The sequence below is a fragment of the Etheostoma spectabile genome, chromosome 17 (assembly GCF_008692095.1).
Source record: "Etheostoma spectabile isolate EspeVRDwgs_2016 chromosome 17, UIUC_Espe_1.0, whole genome shotgun sequence".
NCBI lineage: Eukaryota > Metazoa > Chordata > Actinopteri > Perciformes > Percidae > Etheostoma > Etheostoma spectabile.
Window position 1 is genome coordinate 18837600 of NC_045749.1, and position 10921 is coordinate 18848520.

General features: G+C 41.0%; 2 protein-coding genes across 3 annotated transcripts in view; one reads left to right on the forward strand and one right to left on the reverse strand.

The window, feature by feature from the left end:
- zmp:0000000755 (phosphofurin acidic cluster sorting protein 2) overlaps window positions 1-2532 on the forward strand; it is a 56545-nt gene extending 54013 nt beyond the window's left edge. For both annotated transcript variants that reach the window (XM_032540874.1, XM_032540875.1), the window contains 2 exons: window positions 689-802; window positions 1028-2532. In XM_032540874.1, the coding sequence (XP_032396765.1) occupies window positions 689-802; window positions 1028-1143 (230 nt within the window). In that variant the 3' untranslated portion in view covers window positions 1144-2532. The remainder of the gene's footprint in view (window positions 1-688; window positions 803-1027) is intronic.
- A 1268-nt stretch (window positions 2533-3800) lies between these two features.
- On the reverse strand, window positions 3801-9153 carry mrpl2 (mitochondrial ribosomal protein L2). Its single transcript, XM_032540876.1, has 8 exons — window positions 8882-9153; window positions 8418-8511; window positions 6401-6569; window positions 5016-5157; window positions 4775-4890; window positions 4552-4662; window positions 4209-4282; window positions 3801-4122 (listed from the first exon to the last, which is right to left on the reverse strand). Exons 2-8 carry the CDS (start codon window positions 8487-8489, stop codon window positions 3913-3915), a joined length of 894 nt encoding a protein of 297 aa, XP_032396767.1. The 5' UTR covers window positions 8490-8511; window positions 8882-9153; the 3' UTR covers window positions 3801-3912.
- Window positions 9154-10921: the final 1768 nt, after the last annotated feature.

Below are 10921 nucleotides of genomic sequence, written 5' to 3' on the forward strand. Positions count from 1 at the left end.
CACACCAGTAAGCGAGCAAAGTCTTGGTTCCAGATAAACAAGATTGATGTTATGGAGCGGCCAGCCCCATCCCCGGACCTCCATCCCATAGAACACTTGTGGGGTGACATCATAAATTCTGTTTCTGAGACAAACCCAGCAATGCATTTGCAATTAATTTAATGAATTGTGGAATTTAGTTCAATTGTCCTGGGCTGGAATACCTGTTCACAGATGCCAGAAGTTGGTCACCTCCATGCAGCACAGATGTGAAGCAGAAACTAAATATTAGTGCAGTGATTCAAAGTAAAGCAAACCCCCTGAGACATGTTTCAGTTTATACAGTAAATGTTTGAGTTTGTAAAGAAAAATGCAAATACCACTATTTTTTTTGAACAACCTGATATTCTTCTTTCTTCACTTTCTGTAAAGGTATAACACAAACTTGATCAATTTTGGTCATGTTTTGATTTGGAATTGAATGTGCAGTGTTCCCAATGCATTGATATTATGGAATTAAAAGCTATAGCTCTAATGATTTTGAGCATTATTCACTTTTTTAACACACTGCTATTATTCTGAACACAACTGCATGCAGTAGTACTCCTTAAGACCTTTACACACACACTTGGATGCGTAAATGTACCCCTTTTAAGTGCAAAAAAAGAAGTGTGAAGAATTTTAAAAAAAAACCTGTTTCTCTCTCCAGTGATTTTTCTTAGCAAGAAGCCCAAGGAGAAAGAGCTGGACTCTAAGAGCCAAGTGATTGATGGCATCAGCAGGTTGATCTGCACCGCCAAGCACCAGCACACCATGCTGAGAGGTAAGGCCCAGGTGCACCTCAACCGTGCAGACACAACCCCGCACCACAGCACAGCTAAGGCTATACTGCCATCTGGTGTTGATGTCAGGACCCTCCTCGGTATTGCTTAGTAACAAGTCATGTAAACAAAGAAGTATCTGCACTATAACTCCTGGCAGTGCAAACTCCGAAGCATCAATTAGGAGATTTTTTAAAATGTATAATTCATTCCTTTTTCGTCCTTAGTCACTATTGATGGAGTGGAGTGGAACGATGTGAAGTTTTTCCAGCTCGCTGCCCAGTGGCCAACCCACGTCAAGCACTTCCCGGTGGGGATCTTTGGTTACACTAAGCCTGTGTGACCCTGGCCACCGTCCACTCAACCGCCACCAGAATCTCCGCTGCACTTGTCCCACCGAGAGGCTACAGAGAATTAGCCCCCCCCGGCAGTAATAGTTTTCCTGTGGAAATCTTACTGACTCACAACCACGTGTTCAATACGCAAATTTCATGTTGTCAATTAGATGTTTTTGATGTTGTTGGGTGTTGTTGTTGGTTTTTTTTTATACACACTACAGAAAGAACAAGTACTATTTTGTAAGATTTGTGCTACCGCCTCGGAGGTATTTTGAGGTTTTGACAATTTGCCACATTTCGATAATGGCAGCTGTGTTTGCACTTTGTTTTTGTTAACATTTTATTATTTCTGTGAAATCCTACATTTATTGTTACTCTATAGACAATGGAGGAGTGTGATGGTGATGTGCAGTGGCGTGTGTGAGATTGTGTGAGACCGTGTTTGTTGTTGAAAGGTGGAATATTGCTGTGAATCTAGATGGAATCCTTCTCTTCTAACTCAGTGCTCGGTTTTTCTTACTCGTCCCTTTACTTTCTCAAAAAGGTCAATTTTTATAGAAAGGAACAGAATGTTCTGTTTGCCTCGTTGCTTTTAAGCGCATCATTTACCTAAAGCAAAAAAGAAAAAAACTAATGGTATTTTTGAAGGTAGCTATAATGAATGTAGCTATGGAGCATTTGTAACATGTAAGTAGTTCATCAGATCAGCTCATTATTAAGTGCTGAAGCTTTTCTATCTGTGGAAGTGTACATTCAGACTGTACAGTAACATCTACTTAGAAGCAGGGTAACATTACAACACAAAAGATATTTCAACTATTAACAGCTGAATGCCAAATTTTGTTGTGACTGTATGAACTGTCGTATTGTTTCAAGGTCCTGAATTGTTTTAGTTTCCCAGCTGCCCCGTGTTCAGCTTGATGTACTGGCTTACCTGAGAGGACGTCTCACAGACCTGCAGTAATTTAGCAAATAGTGGATTTCTCCAGATGTGCAGTGATGTGCCAAAGTCAAGTTCCTTTTACACTATAACCACCAGAGCTCTTGGCTTGGCCAAACTTCATCGTGTGTTAAACTGAAAAGTAAAGTCGTACATTTAATGGATGTGGTGTGGTGGTCCCTGTGGAGATCAGTATTTAGATTACTGAGATGACAAATTAACCAGTTAGTGCTCCACATTTGGCCACGTGTTATCCTAACCAAGCAAATACCGTTGTGTCCTTTATTACAGCTTCACCGTGACTGGACGTGGGAGTAGTACCTTACCTAAAAACACACTGTTGGTCAGTATTGTGTAGGTCTGCGATGGGAAAATTACAAATATCAGTAAGTTGGACTTGAAACATGCTTTGCCAGTGGTGATATTCAAGTATTGAATTACTTTAAAAAATGATAAGTGTCTGGAGTATTGCCAGAAGTGTCCAAGTCACTGCCTGTGTGTGTCTGTGTAGGTGTGCTTTGTGTTCGATGGTACTCCCTGAATAGTGTTACGTGAAACTTTTGCAATAGGAAACCTTTGGACAAAGGGCCTTCTGCACGAGTTAGTTGTTGCTTTTTTATAAAGTGAAGACTTGCAGGCTTTGATTGGCTGGATTTTTTTTAGTGATGTATATAAATATATACAAGATGTATCATTGTGAATCGCAACACCCCCCCCCCAATTGAAAGCACAAATAGCTTACATTTATTTGACATGAATGCCAAATATATTTCAGAACTATGAAGTTGAATTGTACAATACAAACACTATTAGGTATGTCATTTTGCATACATTTCCCTCGCTTTGGAATGCACTTTCATGTGGTTTTCTACATATTTTAGCTCAAATTGGGTCACACTTTGTTTTTGAGGTGAGGAGTTAAAAGGGTGTTATATTTGAAATGTAAACCACTACCTATATTCTAGAGAAGGCAGTTTTTTGTTTTCAAAATGACCCTCTTTTTTTATAGGGATGTTTGTTGGTGGTTTCAAGTGCCCTATGAGGTCTGGAAAACTGTCACCGCTCTCTGTTACTTAGTTTCACCACTTGATGTTGAAAAGCTTATTTTGCAGCTACCACCGTACGTGTCTGCCTGTGACTACACAGTCAAGTTTTCTTGTCTCCTGCTTTTTTGAAGGGTTCACTATCTTCTTTTAGTTGGGAGACAAACTGGCCCTTACAGATTGGTAAACTTGGTCTGAAGTGTTAGCCAGGGCAGAGTTGTTTGAGGGAATTTGTCATGTGAGTTAGCCTTTAAAATACTAAACGGGCATGATGACAAGTGTATTTTTAATGTATTTGACCTCGTATTGTTTTGTTTTTTTTCCCTAAATCTAGAGGTAGCATGGGGGTGTTTTACAAGACTGGATCAATGAGCAGGCATGCTCACTTTGTCATCGAAATTTAGCACAGCAACAAATTAACTCTTATCAGTGTTAGTTTCTTCATTAATGGTCAAATTACAAAAACATGCCATCTCGTTGCTCCTGTTACTTGAAATGCCACCCAGTGTCTTTGCACAAACCCTATTTTAAATGACATGACAGTATTTTTAAATTTACCACTAAAAAAATATGGATTATTCCGCATGTTTTACTATAGATGTAAATATGTTTTGGATTTTTATATTGTTTTGTTTCTTTCCATGCTCACAAGCAGTTGTGTTTAATAAAATTTTTAATCTTCTGTACAAAAAGCTCGTCTTTATTGAACTCTCTCTCCAAACAGTCGACTTGATTTTTAAGAACCAAAGAGAATATTACAAGTGTTCCAGTCCCAAACGTTTCCCAACGGGTTATTTAGCTGAGATAGAGGGCATGTTGACGTAAACCTTCATCGGGGGCAGCGGTTTAATCTTGCGTCCCGCCCAGCCTCCTTTTCTCTGCCACAAGCCGCTCGAAGGGCGAATGCCAAGCCAGCGGTTGCGTCCGGCTTTGCCGATGATCCGTTTGTTGTGGTCGATGTTGGACACGCGCCCCACCGTTACCATGCAGGTCTCCAACACCTGTGTGGGTCGACATGACCAAATTCAGTTCAGAACGCAATATGGTTTAAACACGGCAGGTGGATTCTTAATCCGGATGACCTCACCTGAACCTGCTGCTTTGAAGGAAGCTGAATGATTGCTGTTCCATTTACTTTACGAAGCAAAACTCCACTAGTGCCTGAAAACCAAAATAAACCGCCACGTTCAGTTTAGCAATTACGAGTAAGCACATTTTACAGCTGCTATTACATTGTTAGAAGAAACAATCAATCCCTATAATGAAACTGTGGCAAGATAATAATGTAAGTTGACTGAAGTTATGATTGGGTTACTTCACTACTTAGACATTTTTAAAGCCTGATTGAAAAAACATTCAATTAGCAATCATAAAATAAGAGTCCTAACACGCATTTAGGAAATACTAAGCAGAAACATGCAAATAATTACCTGCAGCACGAATGTACTCCGATCCCCTGCCTGGTTGGACCTCTAGGTTGTTCACCAGTGTCCCCACAGGAAGAGCTCCCAGTGGGTAGGCATCACCCTCATTGGCTGAGACTAAACCAAAAAGGTTGGGGTTTTACATTTTTTTGTTAAATACAAATTATCTGTACTTCCAGCATCTTATGGGGAACGGGTGGAGGATGACAAACCAGAGTGGCTCTCATACCTGCCATGCGTCCAATAATTCCAGATGTTTTAATGACGTCTCCAGCCTGCATGTTCTCCGTAGCAATGATCCATCTTTTGCGGTTGCCTCCAGCTACCAGAGCAATGTCAGCGGACCTGTGTAATAAAAGATTAGGACAACCAACTGTGCGTTAAGAACACATGTTAAAGTCCCGTGTGCTGGAGAAAAACAAAAGACCCCCCACTCCCTCCCCCCGGGGGGGATTAAAAGGTGCTCTCACCTGCACGGGTCGTATCGCACTTCCACAACCTTCTCTTCAAAGGGCTGGGCCTCTCGGGTCGGTTCGTAGCGCAGGCGCTGGAAGTCTATCCACCTGTATTTCTGTTTATGGCCACCGCCAATGCCGTGTGTCCGTATCCTTCCTGCGCGGCAGAAAGACATGATGAGCAACTCTTTGCACTCGGCTCTAGTCAGAACAAGTACCACAGCGGTTATAAAAGCAAATACATCACTCAGTGCTGTCAGCCCCCTGGCCGAGGCTGAACCCGACTACTGCTTGACGACATAAGTGGAGACCTGAGGGGAAATTATTATTGGGTGATTCTCATGCTCTACTCATAAAACTATCAAACAGGAGCTTGATGTCTTATTTTATAAAAAAATATATAAAAAAAACAGGCCTGCACCAACAGATTATTCATAACAATTTGTTTATTAATTTGCAGGTTATTTTCTCAGTTAAATTGATTCATCATATGGTGTAGAAAATGGCAGAAAAAGGTGAAAGAAGAAATATAGATAGATGCCTTACAGCCCAAGGTAAAATCTTCAAATTGTTTGGTTTAGCTGTATTTGAATCCTGTTCAAGATGTGTGAACATTTTATTCTACAGGACAGTATCAGTTTTTCCTCTGCGACACCTAATAACAGACATGAGGAGAATGGAAGTGTCCCGTAATGGATGAATATGCCAGATCTTTTGGCCTAATGAGATCTCCAACAATGAACTGTACAAGAAAACGGGAAGCCGTAGCATCACCAAGGAGATTACGCACAGACGCCTGAGATGGCTAGGACATGTGTTGAGGATGGAGCGGGACCGCATCACAAAAGTCGCCTTAAGGTGGACACCACCTGGCAGAAGAAAACCTGCGAGGCCCCGAACCACCTGGCGTAGACCTGCGACACAAGAGCTGGAATAGATGAAGCAGTCGTGGGGAGAGGCCCAGTATTCTGCCAGGGGCCGAATGCAATGCAGAGTGCTCAGGGAAGCCTGATGTCCCATAGGGGACGAAGAGGAGTAATTAGGCAAGTAGCAACTAATGTACATAACCTCGTACAGGTTGAAATTAAAAGCTGTTTTACTTAGTCTTATCGGACCTGGACTAGAGCAACGTGGACGGCCTACAGACTGATTTTCTCTGTTCAGATCACATGAGTCTGGCTCTATTTTAAAACCTTGTGAACTTAAGCCAGCTGGGCCTCGACTAGATTGACACTTAAGGCCAACAAGACTATTTTAAAGTCCGTTTGAGATTTGTACACTTTTAATCTACTGGTCCAGTACTGCACATTAGCAGCCAACTTAAACCTTGTCCTCCTTCAGCTTTGCCCGTTATCACACAGTCACTTATTCTGCTCGTCTACATTGGCCACAATCTTTACCCGATTGATCTCTGCCTCCTGTCTTCTTCATCCCTATAGGCGTTGTGGTGTACTTCTCCCTCTGCTTCCAAAATGTCCGGTTCTGCTCCAGGGAGGCTGTGGTGAGGAAGCCTCTGCACTGCCCGGCCGTACTGGTTACCCGAGTTCCCAGCTTGGTCTGTGCAACTGCCTGTCAACACAAAAAAGCAAAATAGATAGTTTGGTTCAGATCTCTGGTATGGATGATAGGCAATGGATGGATGGATAGATGGATATAGATACTTTATTGATCCCTAAGTGGAAATCCAAGGTCCCAGTAGCTTAAAGACATCACAAACAAAATACACATATATCATAAACAGGATAATAAAATAACAAATCCAGTGTGGCCAGGTTAGCTCAGTTGGTAAAAAAGAATAATCTTAAAAAATCCACATGAAAAAGAAGGACAATCAAAGAAAAGATACTAAATAAAAAAAATCCACATGAATGCACATAGGGATGTATAACCACGAGACGCTGGCAGGGACTGGCTCTGGGACTCAGTAGGCATGGTAAGGTGCTAATTAGTCCAATAGCGCAAGGATCAAGTCTAGAGACCAGCATTAAATATTAGTGGGGGGGAATCACCAGACGCCGCCCGATATCATCACGATACTTATGCCACGATACGATATTTAAACATTTTTTTTTCAAACTTCTAATTTTTCCCAATTTCAAATGATGTCCCCAAAAGGAAACTATGTCAACATCTGTTTTATCTAAAAATATACATTTCTCTGTTTGTTCATGTCACTTCAATTTTATTGCTGCAAAATGGGATTGTCAAGCAGAGAAACTGACCAACTCATGTAGACTAAAACATCGATACTTGGCGCCTGTGTGTCGATACAGTATTGCCACTGAAAATATCGCGATACAATGCTGTATCGATTATTCCCCCCACCCCTATTACAATATAAGAGAATAATGTAGACATAGTAATATAAAAACTATAGCAATGCAAGGCTAAAGTTTAAAAAGGCAGCATTAAATATGGGCATTATAAAGGGATTTTATAATAGATAAACACAAATCAACAGTCAATACTCGAGGTTTGAATTAATAGGGCTGTCCCCTCTTAGTCGACTAATCTGTGGTTTTGGTATTAGTCGACTAAGATTTCTTTAGTTGATAAGTCATTTTTTATGCTTATTCATGCTTAATTACTCATTTCCAAGAAACTTATGAGCACATTTCTGGTGAACACAAGATTCAAAGTGGTGCTTTTGCAGGATTAATTGTGTAGAAACTCATTTTTACAGATGGTTAATTAATGACATTTACGTTGTGCTTTTCTAGTCTTAGCCACCTCTCAAAGCGCACAGCTCTGTGGATTAAATCAACTAATCAATTAGTCGATCAAATCATGTAAGTGGTAGTCAACTAAGGATTTCTTTAGTGGAGGACAGCCCTAGGTCCAACCGTTGTAACAGCCAAGTATTGAGTTGGACCTCAGTCCAGGCTGGGGGATGGGGGGGGGAGGGTGGTGCATACCCCACTAACACAGAACGTTTAGGGAACGTTAGTTTATGGTTCTCTAAAGGTTAGTTCGAACCGAACCAAAAACTAACGTTTAGGGAACGTTAGTTTATGGTTCTCTAAAGGTTAGTTTGAACCGAACCAAAAACTAACGTTTAGGGAACGTTAGTTTATGGTTCTTTAAAGGTTAGTTCGAACCTAACCAAAAACTAACGTTAAGGGAACGTTAGGGAACGTTAGTTTATGGTTCTCTAAAGGTTAGTTCGAACCGAACCAAAAACTAACGTTTAGGGAACGTTCCCTCCGGGTTATAACGCTCCCTAAACGTTAAGAGAACCAACCAACTGTATATATTATACATGGGCTTTATATGGGCTCATATAGCCAGTACACAGTGGGCCAGTGGCCAGTTAGTAGCCAACACAACTGCTGTTGTTGTTGAAGGTAGTGGAAGTGGTCGAGAGGGAGGAGAGACAGACGAGAAGACTGTCTCTGTGAAGCATTGGAACATGGTTACCTGCGAGCAGAGCAGAGCAGGCTGGGACAGAGTCAGGGAGCGCAGGGCCCGCGTTAGACACGACGCCGCCATCTTTACCACGTCCTCCTGACAGCTGAGGAGCAGAGACACGGAGGCAGTTTCACAGCTGACAGTTCTGTGGCTTTCTCACTAGCGTTACCTGGCGGGCGCCATTTGCTCTGCACGTTTCTCCTGCCTTGAATTCAGATTTTTACTTAATTAAGCCTATAGAAATAACACATTTAGAGGTCTACTGACTGTAATTACCTTCTATGTTTCAATTGTATACTGCCATCACCCTAAACCTTAATGGCCAATAACATGAGCTATCGCTAGGTTATTCCTTAAAGCTCTATAAATACACCTCCCTTTTATTTTCTGTTTTAATAGAATAAGCCGAATTAACCACGTATATCGTATCCAGCTCACAAAATAACTCAGTGTAATTGTAACATTAAACCAACCTTTATGTTTGACTTATTTCATCACAAGCTTCTCGTCGGCGTCCTTCACAATCCTGCACGCTGCGTCGCGCACTGATGACGTGTACTCCGCGCTCCTCCTCTGTGGATCGGTGCACATAGACATAAAAATCTTTATGTCTATGGGTACACACATAGCTACAACTAAAACAGTCAAACACAAGTTAAAGTTGACCAATTATGATATACCAGTCTTCCATTGTTACAGCTCACAGGGGACGTATGTAACCCTGTCGGAATACATGCAGTACAGTAGCAATAGATAGCCTACATCTACCGGCTTCTTCCTTCTCTGACAGCTGATTTTAATTCCTCCTCTAGGTGGTAGAATTGCCTTCTTTACGTGCAGTAACGTAAGCGTGGATGCGATCTCTAACCTCTTATATAGCTGTACAATAGGCTACTACTTGTTTGTCTCCCACTAAGCTTCTCCTTCCTTTTCATGAGACCCATTGTAATTGTTTTGAACACATTGGCAGCCAACCGTTCCCATACCAGTTGGATGAACAATACAAATGTCGATTCAAGTTTCAAAACTCTTTCTGTCATTTTATCACTTCACACAGAATGTTTAGAAAACGGGTTAAATGACACACAAGTCATTCGTCCTACAGGTGTCTGCAGTGTGTGCAGCATTGCAATGGCCCCACACACGATGTGTTCTGTCTGAAGTCCAAAGAAGCTGTAAATGTTCCAGAGGATATTATGCTGACCAATGTGACAAAAGTAGGCACATTTCCACTCAGGCTTTACTTAATGATATGGTTTCGTAATTCATTTTGCTTAAAGTAATTGTCACAAAATGCTCTCGTTTACAGTCACCACGAAAAACTACATTTTCCAGCAATTTCCTAAATGGGCACATGTCTCCAGATATACAACTTTTGAATCCCTTTTTTTTTTTTTTTTTTAGGCTACAGAAACCTTAGCTCCTACATTTCCTATAATGCAGCCAACAGGCAGCATCGTTGTGACCCTCCCTGCCTGCCTGCTAAATAAGCTGCATGATAAATAACCTTAAGGACATCATCAGTGTTATCATTTCCCCTCCAGAGTCACAGGAGACATACAGCTGTTTTCACTTTACACAAACTAACAGTGGGAGATGTTTTTAACACATGTAGGCCTAGTTAAATTACCTGCAGAAGATGAACATTTGATTTGTCCATATGACTGAACACAGATAAAATTAGTAAATTTGATGCATTTAGTTAAGCTGTACAGCCTTAACTTGCATACTAGCCTTTCATACCATCCCTTTTTGAAGAGATAGTTCAGATCTTTTGAAGTGGTAATGGAGGCGGTTTATATATATATATATATCTATATATTAATATTTATATATATATATATATAAATAAATTATGCAAAACTTGAAAAGGCGCCCCCCACATCTTAAGTCCGATTGACTTGAAATTTCTCGGCGGTGCAGCCTAATGTGCTCTACAAATAAATCTCAAGGATCGTTAAGGTCCGCCAAGGAATTTTTTCCGCCATTTAGAATTTTTGAAAAACACATTTGGAGATCTCTCATACACCGTAGTCCCATGCCACAGCTTGTGGCTTTATTAGCAATTGCTTTTATGTTCATCTGCTTTTCTCAAAATGCCGTGAGCTGGACTGAGCTACGTATTACACTGAAAACGAAATGAATGTTTTTGACAAATCCGTTGTAGGCATTTTAAAAGTGCACTGTGAAGTCCAATCTTTGCAAAGCTTGCAGGATATGTTTTATGACGTTGGACCACATGTGTGAAAGTACTTTAAAGCGGCTATTTTTTTAAAAAAAACTTTTTTTGTTCTTTCTTCTCTGTACACACACAGTGAGATGGTGATGCGTGTAGATGAACTTGATGCCACGATACAGATGACGTTGTACACAGATGACTCCTAAAGACGCCTACAGCAGTGCCCCCACCGTAGAACTTGGAGACAAGGTAGGCTCATCATCCAGTTCAAGCACATTTTGGTGAAGCTATTTGTGTTGTGTCAGTGATTGGCTTTGTGTGTCCAGGTGTATGT

What these genes read in the sequence shown, in the direction of transcription:
- mrpl2 (XM_032540876.1), bottom strand. Translation starts at nt 8,489, where the DNA reads ATGGCGGCGTCGTGTCTAACGCGGGCCCTGCGCTCCCTGACTCTGTCC. An exon ending in CTGCTCTGCTCTGCTCGCAG is followed by an intron (nt 6,570 to 8,417) that starts GTAACCATGTTC and finishes TTGTGTTGACAG; the next exon opens with GCAGTTGCACAGACCAAGCT. An exon ending in AGGAGGCAGAGATCAATCGG is followed by an intron (nt 5,158 to 6,400) that starts GTAAAGATTGTG and finishes TCTGCCGCGCAG; the next exon opens with GAAGGATACGGACACACGGC.